General features: G+C 47.6%; 1 protein-coding gene across 1 annotated transcript in view; it reads left to right on the plus strand.

Moving 5' to 3' along the window:
* The first annotated feature begins 8,471 nt into the window (after positions 1–8,471).
* The window catches only part of LOC145806826 (uncharacterized), a 40,387-nt gene continuing 32,918 nt past the window's right edge, over positions 8,472–15,940 (plus strand). Inside the window, exons 1-3 of the mRNA XM_082904654.1 lie at positions 8,472–9,024; positions 9,111–9,209; positions 9,505–9,595. Of these exons, the coding sequence (XP_082760780.1) occupies positions 8,497–9,024; positions 9,111–9,209; positions 9,505–9,595 (718 nt within the window). The 5' untranslated portion in view covers positions 8,472–8,496. The remainder of the gene's footprint in view (positions 9,025–9,110; positions 9,210–9,504; positions 9,596–15,940) is intronic.

The raw sequence follows: 15,940 nt of genomic DNA on the forward strand, positions 1-15,940 counted from the left end.
ATATGCTAAAGCGGAAATACTTACATAGTACTCCATGCCAAAACCAAGAACTTGTTAGCAAACATGCATGATCCAAGTCCATGTTAAGTGCCTAATGCATCGCATACAAAATGTTGCTAAGATAGGCTCGGCTAATCCTAGACATGTCATGTGAAAATGCACAATTAACACATAGTCAATTTTTGAATTGAAGTACAAATGCGGTTAGCGTGATGTACCGAGCCTAATGCATGCAATACAAATGCATGGATGCACGCATGCATAGCATAAGGTATGCTAAATTAAACGTGCCCTAATCTACCATCATAAGCAGGTAAATAAAAGGGAAGAAAGACGTGAGGTTGGAAGACATATACACCACCCACACACACTTATTACAGGTTTGCCCTCGCTCGGAGGGACCAAATAAATATTACAAATTAATTAACTACGCGAGCTAATTAAATATTACAAATTAATTAACAAATTAATTATTCTAAGAAAACAGTAAACCGCCTCGGGAAGCGCGCCGCCATGCGTAGGCTGCCTCTGTTTTCTTTCCTGTGCTCCTCTGGAGGCTGCCAAAATTTCAGGACTGCTTCCTTAGATGCTGGGAGACACCACCGGCTGGGTGAAATTGCCACCGGCACTGAGATGTTGCCACCGGCACAAAATTGAAGCTGTCGGCAGAGAAAAGATTGCCGGCCGGCACATTACACTGCCGGTCGGCAGAGTATTCCTGCAGAACCTGCAACTCACAGCAACAGAGGGCAAAACAAGGCATGGCAGCATATTTCAAGGCATGTATGCACCAACCATGTCTCTTATCATTGTAATGACTCAAAGGGACATGTGCCTCGGTTCTCGGACCACCAATCACGCATTTCCATGCATGATGGCCCAAGGAACCAAGCATGCAACTTTGGTTTCAAATGCATGCAAACCAATCAAACAAATTAGGCCCAATTCCTATCACCAATTCAAGGAACAAGGCATGCATGCAAAATGCAATGCAACCTAGGCATACAAGCTAGGAATGCAACATGGCATGGCAATTAACTCATGCGAGCATACAAGCATGCATATGGCAATGCAAATGGATGGCGAGATGGACTTATACATGAATTAGGCAACTCTAAAATAGGCCTAAAACAGTGGCCAAAATGACCAAAACAAGAAGCCAAAACACATGCACACATACACATGATGGAAGGCCTACACTTGGGCACAATTTAAACAACCCTCAAGCACACTTGAAAGGGAGGAAACATGGACAATTAGCATGCAACATGAGCCCTAAAATCATGCTATAAAATGATGCCAAACCAAGCAACAAATCAAGCCAAGCATGCACCAAACATGGTCTAAATACTTGAGGCGAATCATGAAGCTTTGAAGCATGTTTTATCACAACAAACATGGCATGCATTGAGCAACTAAAAACAGATTTTTAGCATGTTAAAACAAGGCCAAAGGACTCCTTAGATGGCATCTAAGTGGCCCAAATTCAAAGGCATACACCATGGCCAAAACATGGAGCATTGCAACACATGCTTTCAAAGCATTAAAGAGGCATGCAAGGCAATCAAACAAGCATGGAAATGGGACTGAAATAGCATGTAAAATGATCTCAAATCACCAAAACAATGCAAAGATGCTATGCTACACATGCACATACTCAAAGCCAACAAGCCCAAATACAAAAGAGCTATATAATGCATGCAAAGATCAACCCAAACGACTATGGACAGAGCTAAAACATGGCAAAATAAGCACATAAACTTCACAAATGCAAGCCTAAAACATGCTCCAACAAAGGCTAACAACCCAGAACATGTTAAGGCACAAATAAGGCATTACATGGCAACTATGCTAAACATGCATAAGGTTCCAAAACCAACTTGAAATCATGTTATATCATGGATATATAAGCATGAAAAACAAACCAAACATGCTCAACACACACTCAAGCATAGGCTTCTTTAAGAGGCCAAAATGTGCCCTTTTCAAGGACAACAAGGAGAGGGGGTGGCCCTCTCCTTCTTGGGACTTCAAAGCATCATCTTCACCACTGAAATCCCTCAAGATTTTAGTGGTGAAGAGACCTCAACACCAAAATCCCGGAGCTAGCACAAAATGGCTCAAAATGAGGCCTTTTGAGGCCTAAGGGTGGTCAACACCCCTCAAACAACAAAACACTCTTAATAAACAACAAAGAGGGCTTAAAAACAGAACTTTTTTATGTTATACAACAAGCACAAAAACAGCTCTAAGGTAGGTATAAAATTGATGCAAAAAAGGGAAAAAAAAAGGACTAGTTTCTCACCCTTGATGCCTTCTTCAACAATGGTGCTCCAATGGCCTCCTTTGGCTCCAAACCAACACCAAAACTTCAAAACACACTCTTTAGAACCTCAGCTCCTAGAGGAAGGTGAAACACTAGGTGTTTGTGTGCAATAGTAAGGCACAAAACACCTAGTGTGCAAAATGAGAAGGAAAGAGAGATAGGTGAGTGTATCTAACCCTAACCCTAGAAAACCAGAGCTCTCCTCTGTCTTCTCTCTCTCTAAAATGTCTAAAACCTCTCCTCTCTTCCCTTAGAGAGAGCTCTCTCTATAAGCCTCTTGTAAAGCTTACAAGACAAGCTTTGCAAGAGGGAGATCCCTCCATACACGTGTATGGAGGGGAGCAAAATCAATACAGCTGTCCTAAAATATCTACAAAAGCAGATGAACAGCAATCGGCCGGCAAAAAATGCCATCTTGGCCAAACAAAGTGCCGACCGGCACAAAAAAGTGCTGACCGGCAACAAATAGTGCCGACCGGCAAACTACATTGCCGGTGGCAGCAAAAACCAGCCGGTGGCATCTAGCCAATGCCGGTGGTGGGTGAGGATGGTCTACAAGCCTCACCCTGCCTTTCCAAGGCAAAACACAAGTGTTTGGTGCAAAACCAGACACTAAACGGTCGAGTTCGGGGATCCTGAGGCAAGGCGCGTGAGCCGAGACCTCCGGGAACTCCAAACGAACACAAACATGGATAATCACCGAGTGTTCAAACGGTGACGTCCAAGTCTTGAGGATGGTCAAAAATGGGGTGTCTACAGTTGCCCCTCTTTGACAGAACTCGAAAGTCATAACAATGACGGGAGTGAATGTCAAAGCCCAGAGACGACCCATTTTTGACAAGGCCGAAGACTCAGACAATCATGCAATACAAATAAGATATGCGCCCGGAGGCAGGGGCAAAATGCAAGACAATGCACGGAGCCGAGCATAACTTATGATCATGCAAAGAAAGCTGTAATGAAGCAAACATGCGACAGTTTTAAGCTAGCATACCAAACTACACTACAATGCAGAAAGGATGTAAGAGAATTATGGAATTCTCAATACGTCTCACTCGGGAGATACAATACCTGTCCGGTTCGTCTGGTTGCACCAGCTTCAAATGAACCGTACATACAATATCGTGCCTGAAAAGAAAACAAACTTAACAGGTACAATATGGTTAGCAACATGCATGACAATGCAAATGTGGTGTACTCGAAATGCAATATATACAAAACAATGTATAAATAATGCAAATGAAGATGCAATGTAATTGAAACAATGCAAGCTACATGCAAAGCATTTGAATCGTGATCCAATCACGAACGGTTCGAAACCACATCTATGTCAAATAGATTGATGGAGATAACAAGTCTGTCTACCATAGAACGGTCAACTGAACTATGAGTATTGTAGACAGACGCAAGAACAAGTATTGGGTGGAATTGACATAAGTGGGGAAACAACCCGTTGGAGAAAGGATTACGATCCTAATGCCGGATGCAAAAATTACACTACAATGTAATGGGTGGATATGGCACGCAGGCCAAACCAAATCTTGCCTAGGAAAGGCATGCATACATACAAGCCATGTGTAACACAGAAAAGGTGCCGCAACCCTCAACCAACACATCAACGTGGAATCGGCGCGATACACATACAGAACTGTGTTCTAACATGAAAAGTAAGGGCACATACCAGACCAAGCTCAACATGGAAAGGCGCAAGCCATAGATGGAAGGTGATGCAATGAATGCATGCAATCTACAATGCAATATCTACAAATATGCAATGGAATGGATATGGATACAATGGATATGGCACGCAAGCCAAACCAAATCTTGCCTAGGAAAGGCATGCACACGTACGAGCCATGTGTAACACAGAAAAGGTGCCGCAACCCTCAACCAACATATCAGCGTGGAATCGGCGCGATACACATGCAGAACTGTGTTTTAACATGAAATGTAAGGACACATACCAGACCAAGCTCAACCTGGAAAGGCGCAAGCCATAGGCGGAAGGTGATGCAATGAATGCATGCAAACTACAATGCAAGTGCATGACAATGCAAGTGCATGACAATGCACTATGATGCAATGACTATGATTGCAACTTTCCCTATCTTACCAACAGGGTGATATACTAGGTTGGTTCAGTATCCAGAACTGAGGCGTAGACATGCCGCCTCAACCTATGGGGCTTCCATACAGATTTCAAGCCGAGGGTAAACCTCTGGGTATTTAAACCAGACTTTAGTCTCGGAACTCCCGAACCTTTGCGTTCTAGGCATAAGCCGTTCGAACTCTAGTTTCCACCGTCCCAGTTGGTCTTCTAGGAACTCATCGCAAGCACAGACAGGTGGCTTTACCAGACCACCGAAAAGTCGTTCGGGCATGACAAACACCGAAGGAATTGCACCTTCAGAGGATTTAAGGTCTCCTAGACCGGAATGCAAAATGTATGCATGACAATGCATGTTTTTTGTTTGTTTTTTTTTTTTTTTTTTGAAATGCAAATGATGCAAGTGAAATGCATGTTGCATGAGATGCGCGACAACACGCGGCTTAAGATATGTACAAAGCAATAGTGTGCACACCAATGCAATAAAGGTTTTGCACCTTCCAAGGATTTAAGGTCTCCTAGACCGTACGTGTTTAAGGTCTCGCCAGACCATGCGTGTTTAAGGTCTCGCCAGACCACTGGGGTATTTACAAGACGCGTGACAATGCGCTGAAGGTTTCGCACCTCCAAAGGATTTAAGGTCTCCTAGACCGTGCGTGTTTAAGGTCTCGCCAGACCGTGCGTGTTTAAGGTCTCGCCAGACCATGCGTGTTTAAGGTCTCGCCAGACCATGCGTGTTTAAGGTCTCGCCAGACCATGCGTGTTTAAGGTCTCGCCAGACCACTGGGGTATTGCACGACGGCATGATGCGCAAAATAGCGCAATGCGTTAGGCAACGCGAGTGCACAGGACAGTGCGATGGAATGCATGCAAAATGCAATGAGATGCGCAAAACAGTGCGAACAATTTTGAAATGCACAAAACAGTGCGATGCGCAGAACAGCGCGAGGTTTGAAATGCACAAAACAGTGCAATGCGCAGAACAGCGCGAGGTTTGAAATGCACAAAACAGTGCAATGCGCAGAACAGCGCGAGGTTTGAAATGCACAAAACAGTGCAATGCGCAGAACAGCGCGAACAAAATACAATGCACAAAACAGTGCGATGCGCAAAACAGCGCGAATAAAATACAATGCACTAACAAGTGCAAGTAAGGTGCGCAAGATAGCGCGAACAAATGCAATGCACAAAATAGTGCGATGCGCAAAATAGCGCGAAGGAAATGTAATGCACAAAACAGTGCGATGCCAAGTGTGACGTGCATGCCACACGGAGTGTAAATGGGCTTAAATGCACAACAACGCACGTATTCCGGAATGCATGACAATGCATGGAATGGAAATGCAATGATGCATGAGAAATGTGCACGACAATGCAAAGGGGTGCGTGTTGCAACGCATGTAACATGTGCATAACAATGCAAATGTGCGGCGCACAACAGTGCGATGTAATGCACCGAAGTAGTGTGATGAACTTGTGCAACACACATGGGGTAACTTTTGAATTTAGAAGGATACAAAAAGGATACAAAAAGGATACACCTTGCACGAATTCGAGTGCCACGCACTGAAGCCACGGCCTGCGGTCAAAACGGAGGCCGGTTGAACATCAGAGATGCACTTTCTTGCACTTTCTTGAGCTATGAAGACCACAAACTTCTCAAATGGCCTAACCAAGGCTGTGGGAACCCCACCGGCAGTAATGGGAGGCCACCGGCTGGCCATCGGCACAAAAACAATTCTATCGGCACAAAAAAGTGCCGGCCGGCACAAAACATTGCCGACCGGCAAACAGTTGCTGGTGCGGGGCAGTTTCGTCTTTCCACCTCGAGTGTTATAAAATAGGGCTTCATGCCCTATTTCCTCATTTCCTACCGCCGAAAACCTTTCCTTTCTCTCTCTAGAGTGCTCCTCTCTCATTTTTCGCCCGTTTCTTCGCGTTCTACGCCCGTTTCGTCGTCGGATTCGCGATCCTCTTCGCGTTTCGGACATTTTCCACCGATCGTATTCTCGTTTCGGTGCCTCGTTCGGCGTTCTCGCCTTTTCGGGGTTCGTTCCCCTCACTTTCCTCTTCATTTCCGTGCCTTTTCACATTCCGGCCTTCCCGGCCATTTCCGACCCTCTCGGGAGTTGACTTTTCGGTTGACTCTTCGCATTCCGGCTCGGTTTTCCTTTTCCGACCATTTTCACACCACTCTCTACATGGCGGACGACATTCCACGTGGCGGGACTCCCCCGGACCACGAGATGGACCCCGGGGTCGAGCTCTTACCACTGAGCGAGCGCCCGTTCGACCCGGCGACCTACCGGCCGGCGATTCACGTTCTGCCCCCAGACGGCCTGCGTCAGTTCCGGAGTTTCGAGAGGTACGCGGCCCCTGAGCTACTACTACGCGAGCCTACCTCCCACCTTTCATTCGGCACTCCCGAGGTAACTCTTCATCTTCTGCTTTACTTTCTGCAATGTAGGATACAAAACTGCCATAGTTAGCTGTATTCTTTAATTGCTGAAATCTGATATGCCGTAGACCGTAGTTGACTGTAAACATACATACAACTGATATCTGCTTGAGACTGACATATGCACACACACTGCACTAGCCCTGAATTACTCAAACACACGGCACACACTGCATTCTACTTCACATACACTGGTACCCAGTATTTGTCTGAATCTGTCAAATTTGCACACATGCTACATCTGTTCTGAAACACCCAAGCACGCTGACACAGCACACGTATTTTACTGTAAGCACACCGGCACCCGGTATTTTGCCTGAATCTGACAAACTTGCATACATGCCATATCTGTCTTTTCAAAACTGCATTTTGAATGTTGTCTTGCCATTGTCATTTTCTGTTTGCAGGAGGGTTCCCATACCATTCGCGGGTATGGGAATACCGGTGCTCGGGAGTGGTATGACGAGCTCCCTGATGCGGTCCAGCGCATCGTGGATCGGGCGGGCTTCGGCACCTTCTGCCGAGGGCTCTCCAAGTTGTCCACCTGCAGGCCTCTTCTCGCCGCTCTGGCGGAGAGGTGGTGGGACACCACCGATTCTTTCCACTTTTCTGCTGCAGGGGACATGACGATGACCCCTTATGACTTCTCGATGCTCACAGGCATCGGGGTAGGGGGGATCCGATCCCTTTCGACACAGACATGGATGAGTGGACCGCCGCTCAGGTCCATTTACTGGGGGAGGCGCCACCGCTAGCTCGTCCAGGCTTTGTTCGATACTCCTGGTTCGAGGCACAGTTCAGGGTCCAGCCCGTTTTGGAGGAGGTGCAGATGACTCCGGAGGATGAGGAGAGGTGTGCCCGCGGCTTCCTCATGTTCCTGTTCGGGACTACTATCTTCGCCGACCGGGCGAACACCGTGCCTCTCTGCCTTCTCAGTGCACTGGTGGACGTCCGAGACATCTTGCACTACGACTGGGGCGGCGCTGCTCTGGCCACCCTGTACGGATATATGAGCTCGGCTTCTCGCGGCAGCGGCCAGCTGCTTGGAGGTTACTGGCGGGCTTGGGAGGTACATTTCTTCTCCACTTTTCATCCCTGTCTCGTACTTTCTGTACTCAGTACACTGCACACACTGTGGTCTGGTCTATACTTGCTGTATACTGTACACACGGCACACACATACATTCTACTTTACACTGACTGTACATTGCTCACACTGTACACTGTACACAATACACTGCACAACACACGGCTCTGCCATTTCTGTTTCATTCTGTATATCCTGCTTTATCTGATGGTCATACTGACATCTGTTTTGCAGTTGTGGGTTTACGCCTACTTCCCTAGGCTTGCACCTGTGCCAGTTGCGGAGCCTCCTCCGGCTGTTCCCTTCTCGAGTCGCTTTGACGGGGGATGCACCCGGCGACCACGGGAGACATTCGGCTTCTTCCGCCGATATTTCGACACCATCACCCCGGCCGAGGTATGTTTTACTTTCAGTTCGTTTAGCTTCGCTTTCCCACTGCATGTTTCAATAACAGTAGATGACAAACTGTCTGTTACTTTCAGATCACATGGCGGCCATGGGCTTCCTTGCCGTCGGCGATGCGGGGTCGGTTCCCTGGTGCTGAGGAGACCTCGCGTTTCCGGATCTTGCTAGAGGGCCCGGTCTGTCGGGCTTGGTACCTGGGGGAGCGTTTTCTACGCCAGACCCGCGGGTTACCTGAGCAGATAGTCCCGGCTCACCCTCCTGCAGAGATGAGGGAGACCGAGGGGCTGACCCCTGAGCAGCTGGATGATTACTCCATCGGTTGGGAGGAGGCCAGCTTCCGAGGCACTGGAGACTATCAGGAGTACGTGCGGACGTACCTGATGCGCCCCCTGAGCGGCCGTCGAGCAGAGGGGGCCAGGCCTGTGGCATCGGCGGCTGGGGCCGGAGCAGGAGCAGGGGCTGGATCTTCGAGGAGGGCCCGGGTCCGTGGCAGGGGCGGAGTGCGGGGAGGACGAGGAGTTGGCTGGCCTGCCCTGCCTGCTGTACTGACTTTCCAGGGGCAGGGTGGGGCGACCTATCAGATCCCCTTCGCCCCTCCACCGGCTGGGCATGAGTTCATTGACATCCCCGACCTTTCGCCGGTATGTATCACTGCACTTCGTACAGTTATTTCATTTCAGTTTACTTGATATTCCACAGAATACTAATGCATCTGATACCTTTGCAGGCTTCTTCTGAGTACACCCGTCAGTCGTTGGCGATGAATGCCTCGATGATGGGGATGCTCCAGCGGACATTTGACCTTCTGTCTGTCTACAGCATACCGGTATGTCCTTCTGACACTGGCCTCAAACCATTCATACACTGCTTTACATAATCTGATGCACGGCACAACACCTGATACACTGATCTCACAGCATCTGATACACTGCATACACTGCATTCTGCACTGCACTCTATACTGACAAACTGCTCACGGCATTCTCATACTGTACTCACATACTGCATTCTGCACTGATAAACTGCTCACGGCATTCATACATTGTACTCACACACTGCATTCTGCACTGATAAACTGCTCACGGCATACTGATGCATTTCCCTTTTTGTGTACTTTTCAGCCTCCTTTCCAGATTCCCATGGCGGGAGGTGCTCCAGCTAGACCTTCTGTCCCTGCTCGGGGGAGAGATGAGGAGGGCAGGATATTTCCCCGTACTAGGGGTGGGCGTACTCACGTCGGGAGCAGTTCGCGAGCTCCAGTCCCGGACGATGATGACGACGAGGAGTCAGAGGCGGAGGCAGGGTCATCGGAGGAGGAGACCGGAGACGGCTCTAGCTCGGGCTCTGACGACGACGCTGATGATGCTCCTGGACCCTCGTCCAGGAAGAGGACCAGGACGGACTGACAGCCCTTGGAGTCGCTGGACATAGATGCAGATTTTTGCTATCTTTTCTTTCTTTCTTTGTACTTTTCTTTTTGGTTGGTAGATAGATTACCTTGTACTGCCGCAGGCAGATTTTTGTTTCCAAAACTTGTACATTTGAAAAGATAATGAAATGAAACGAAACGAACTTTTTATCTGAAAAAGTGTTTACATTTACACATTTCATGCATTGCATCGCATCTCATCATGTTACACCTCAATGTAAATGGAATTGATTGGTTGTCTGAAAATTGAACACTTGCACTGTAATAATCAGATAACTTGAACAGCCAACCGCCAAAATACACCCAAGCAACCCACTGCCTGATTCCTGAACACACAGCCCTTACTCTGTTGGGGATTAATCCGTGTACAGCCCATAACACAGCATTCGATTCATTCTGCACACGGCGAATTCTCAAACAAACAGCCCAGTCTAACAGGACGGACCTCAAAGATGGAACCGGTTGGAGTCGAACACGCGTTCAAATGTAGAGAATGGCACAGCATCCTGAGCATAAATGATTTTAGAAATCAAATGAGGGTTTTTCAAACCGGGATGTCGAGCCTACCATTGAACACAGCGGGGAGGACTTTAAACAAAGAGGTACACGACCTAAACACAACGAGACACGCTCGGGAGAGACTCAAAACAAAAGACGAGACCGTCAAATGAAAGAGACACGACACACAGACGCGTAAACGAAGATGGGAGACCTCGGACCACGAGGAGCCAGTTCAATCTGGGTATTGTTTCCCACCCTTTCTAATTTGTGATTCTCACATCACTCGGCTCTCAAGCTCGAATTTTCTCTCAAAACCCTTTTCCTCACTTTTCTCTCAACTTACACCTCTCTATTCTTCATTCTCTCATTTTTCATCCCTCCCCGGGGTGATTGATGGATAAATAGCAAGGTGTGGGTTCACGCCCGATGCCGTTAGCTCACAGCTATTCTTCCGGCAGGCAGAGTGCTCTTCTGGCAAGTACGTCGATGACGGGGGAGAGACAGAACGCCTGGCTCAACTGTGCCCCTAGTTCATCATTTTAACCATTCTTTCGTTTTTACTTTCTACTAAAACGGTTTTGATCAAAACGGGAGTCGGATTAACGTACTTGTTCGACTTTTGATTTGAAAAGCATGCAAGTCAGGCAGCAAGCACTGAAAATTTTCCTTTTGGGTCCAAGACAATGGTCCAGTTTTGGAAAATGAAATAGTTTTCGAGAAAATAGTCAACCTCAGTAAAAACTTTCAAAAACTATTTTTCAAACAGCTGATGCTCAACAAGCATGGAACTTACTCTTCGAGATGCGCAACCTCGGATCGGAGGCAATGGCAAATTGCCCCTGGTTTGAAGGGGGTGGGAGGCAACGGAAAGTTGCCCCTAGTTTGAAAGGCGGCTCATGGCAACGGAAAGTTGCCCCTTGTTTGGGATGGTGCCGCAGCAGTCTGCAGACAGTCTTCATTGGTGGTGGCCGAACTCTTGGACACAGAGATGAGGAAGACGGTCACAACACATATATGGACACAGTCGCCTTGGGAGCGTTGGCCACTGGACTTTGGGATGAAATCGAAACCATTGCATGGACTGAGATGCTTATGAAAGCGTTGGGGGCTGGACTTCATGATGAAGTTGCCTACGTATCCCAAACATGGGAATCAAGCCTTACGTAGTTCCGGTTAAGGTCCACTCGGGTATTTTAACCTTCACTTTGTTTGGCTCTCACTTTTGCCAAGGCGCCCAATGCGGGTTTTCGACCTTGCGAGCTTCTTTTCATTTTCTATTTCTTTTTCATTTCTTTTTCTTTTCTATTTTTTCTTTTCTTCTTTTTCAATCTTTCTTTTGTATTTTTCTCTTTTTTTGTTGTATTTTTCTCTTGCTCTAACTTTTGCCTGGGCCGCCCTTCCGGGTTTTCGGCCCAGCGAGCCTCTCAAAGGGTAAAAGTGTAGCAAGTCCATGCCAAATGGTTTTTTGAAATTGAAGCCTCTCTGTGTCCAGGAGAACGGCTGTTGCACTGATTTGCAGAAGAATCCATCAAGGTTGCTCCACGAGCTTCTTCCGACGAGATCTACTCCTTCTGATTCGGCCTTGGTGCCTCCTGCTCGAGGGCTGTTTCGAAACCGGCCACGCGGGCCTCCATGGCGTTTGTCCGTTGAACTTTCTGAACATTCTGAACGGGTTCAAATTCGGAAAACAAATAGGTTGAATCTTGAGGCTAAGAGCGATCCTAGGCTGCGCAATCTCAAGAGCGATTCCACACAGGTCTTCGCAGGGCTGCGTAAAACATTTGCTTTTGAAAGTTTTTAAGAAAGCGACAAATCGCTCGCGCCGAAGATAGTGTGGAACCAATCTGGATCAGGCCAGGGTCCTTCTCAGTACTCACGCCGACAAGCATGATTTCATTCATAAAAAGGCTTAGCACGCCTCTCTTTCTCTCAAAATGATCAAAATTTTGCAAAACCCGAGGAATTCCTTCCCCTTCGTTTTCATCACCGCAGTGTTCAAAAGTTTTTTTTTGAAAAACTTAGGTTAATGCTATGAGTTTGGCGCGCAGGAGAGCAGGCGAGATGTACTGTCAGCCCAATCAAATTCTCTGGCACTTATGCTGAAAGCAAACATGAAGGTTGAGATAGCAACAGCTGTTTCAATCGGCTTTGTTGGTGCAACTGGCCCCTTGGTAGAGACAGACTCAAAACAAAAACAGATAATTACAAAACAAAACGGTGTTCGAGGCAACAACCCCAGAATCACCAGGTATTATATACAACGGGGACTGACTCGATACAACAAGACAGACCCTTAAGCAAAAGACTGACTTAAGACAAAGAGACAGACTCAAAAACAAAAGACTGACTCGACATCCGAGCCAGGATTTACAAAACTCGGTCTCACCGATGCTCAAAAATGCGTGCCAGACGCTTCATCCAAAAATGTACCAAATGTTGCCCGCAGGCGGTTCACTTTACATACTCGCAGTATCTGAGCCCTCGAAATCCAGCAACTGAGTGGTGACGGGCTTGCCCGAGGTGGGTGGTAGGATAACCTTGTTATCAATCAAATCCTGCACTTCATGACGAAGGCGGGAACAGCCATCGGTGCTGTGACCGGACTGCTGATGGTACGCGCAGTACAAGGTAGCATCATGAGTGGTGGGGAGATTCTTCGGGAGTGGCCGGGGCTCCAAAGGCTTAAGATGCCCATTCTTCGCCAATATTAACAATGCCCTAGACAAAGGCATGTGGAGGTCGTGAAAGACCCTGCGCCCTCGGGGCAGGTACTTTGCAGTTTGAGGATTCTTGCCAGATGCATTGGCGAAAGGATCAGCTGGCGCTGCCTTGGCTTTTTGAACCTTCCCCGGTGTAGGGTCGGGAATTACTGGAATTGTCTGGGCATGACGGGGCCCATCCCGCTTTTCTGCCTGGCTTGAGCTGCCTTTGATTGGAGCGGGGAAAGCATCATCTACAGCTTTGGTCACTATTGCAGATGTTTGTTGTTTGCTCATTCCTCTGGCCTTCAGAGCCTCGACTGCCCACAGCAGTTGCTCAATGGGATCGGCATCTATCTTTGCCTTGTCCTTTCCTCTGGCCTCAGCCTGGTCGAGGGTCTGGGTTGGTGCTGACATGTCGTGACTATAGCCGGAAGCCACCTCTGGCTGGCTGAGCTCTATCACAATCCGCCCCAGTAGCGGGGGTTCCTGTGGTACAAAATTCCCGGCGTACGGCGCCGCTGGCGGTGAAGCCGACATTCCATAGGCGAGGTCTGCCATAGACCTTTGGAGATCGCCTATCATCCCCATCAATTCGAAGGTGGTGGGCTCACGAGCCTGATATAACTGGGGAGCCCAAACCGGGTGCACAACGGGCGACCTGGGCGGGTATGACATACTGATATTGGCCTCATTCTGCGGAGTGGTTCCCTGCTCCGATACAGCTGCCATAACCACAATTTCTTCTGAACTTTGTGCCGCCATAAATCTTGCCTCAGCAAAGGGGGACACTGGCTATTCTGTATCAACTCTGCGACTCTCTGAACTGAAAGGAAAAACAGACAGCATTTCAGCCCAAACTGATCAACCACGGGTGTAGCTACACAACTGTTCCCTTCTGCTGATCACTGTTCCCAGAAATCACTGTTCCCGAAAACTGAACCGATACCCGCGGATAACTGATTCTCACAACTGATACTGATACTGGTGTTCCCAGGTTAGATACTCTGACTTGCAAACTGACATGTGCGTTCCTGTAGAGCAACACTCTAAAAGCACATAGCAAGTAAAGAGAACAAAACACCCCTATATTGGGGGTAGGGTTTCCCTGTCCTATTTTGTCAGGAGCTAGGGTTTTACTACGCACACAGCGGTTTCAAACAACTTAGCATCGGGTAAGCAACCTGTCCTAGCTTGGAATGGTCACTATGGTTCCGAATATGCACTAGGTCGAATGGTCAGAAAGGGTGCCCTGGCAAAACCGGGGTTTGTGTTCCCATACTGTCAGAGCCCATAGCCGGTCAGCCTTATGGACATGCCTTGACAAGACAAGCCTCTGGCAAACCGTTCAGGAATGGCAGATGGCAAACACTGTGTTCCTAGGCACACCAATGCACATGCAATGCAAAGAAACACATAAATGAGATCAAAACAGGATATCACGAGTTCAAGTCAAGCTCTCTAAACTCCCCAGCAGAGTCGCCAGAAACTGTAGCAGCGCCCGCGTGGGACCTCGTGCTACAGTTCGGACTCGATTTGTGTCACGGTTCTTAATCTGAACCAAAGAGTCCAAATCTGGCAAATCGTTTTGAGAAACAGATTTTTGAAAAAGTAGTGCCAAACATGGACTGCTTTGCCAGATACAGAGTCGCCACCTAAATATTTTAAAATGGGGGAATTTAGGAAACCCTGACTCGGTGCCGAAGGCCACATGTCCGTCATCACCGGAGTTGTCTCGGCTCGGGAGCTTGGGTACGATCGGGGAAGGTCAGCTATGAGCACCCCCTTTCGCCCGGTCCGAAGACCGGCCTCTACTAACCGTGATATCCGTTTTTGAAAACTTTACGTGTTCTTATTCCATTTATTAGCCTAGAATTACTATGTTATGCGCACAGCAAACAAGTATAGACTAGATTGCCTAATTTGGAAATAAACATTGCATATCCGTTTGGTTTGAAAATGCTTTGGATTTGCTACTCGCAAGTAGGCTAAAATACAGATTTCAACGAGTTTTTCCAACTCAAACAATCCAACCTTCACCCACAGGCATTCAAAACAATTTAACACATAAGCATCTAGCCACATGTTAAGCATGCTGTCATGGTAACATTCACACTCATGTGATATGCTAAAGCGGAAATACTTACATAGTACTCCATGCCAAAACCAAGAACTTGTTAGCAAACATGCATGATCCAAGTCCATGTTAAGTGCCTAATGCATCGCATACAAAATGTCGCTAAGATAGGCTCGGCTAATCCTAGACATGTCATGTGAAAATGCACAATTAACACATAGTCAATTTTTGAATTGAAGTACAAATGCGGTTAGCGTGATGTACCGAGCCTAATGCATGCAATACAAATGCATGGATGCACGCATGCATAGCATAAGGTATGCTAAATTAAACGTGCCCTAATCTACCATCATAAGCAGGTAAATAAAAGGGAAGAAAGACGTGAGGTTGGAAGACATACACACCACCCACACACACTTATTACAGGTTTGCCCTCGCTCGGAGGGACCAAATAAATATTACAAATTAATTAACTACGCGAGCTAATTAAATATTACAAATTAATTAACAAATTAATTATTCTAAGAAAACAGTAAACCGCCTCGGGAAGCGCGCCGCCATGCGTAGGCTGCCTCTGTTTTCTTTCCTGTGCTCCTCTGGAGGCTGCCAAAATTTCAGGACTGCTTCCTTAGATGCTGGGAGACACCACCGGCTGGGTGAAATTGCCACCGGCACTGAGATGTTGCCACCGGCACAAAATTGAAGCTGTCGGCAGAGAAAAGATTGCCGGCCGGCACATTACACTGCCGGTCGGCAGAGTATTCCTGCAGAGCCTGCAACTCACAGCAACAGAGGGCAAAACAAGGCATGGCAGCATATTTCAAGGCATGTATGCACCAACCATGTCTCTT

This window comes from Camellia sinensis, chromosome 14 (genome assembly GCF_055761805.1).
Source record: "Camellia sinensis isolate YWXY chromosome 14, ASM5576180v1, whole genome shotgun sequence".
Lineage (NCBI taxonomy): Eukaryota > Viridiplantae > Streptophyta > Magnoliopsida > Ericales > Theaceae > Camellia > Camellia sinensis.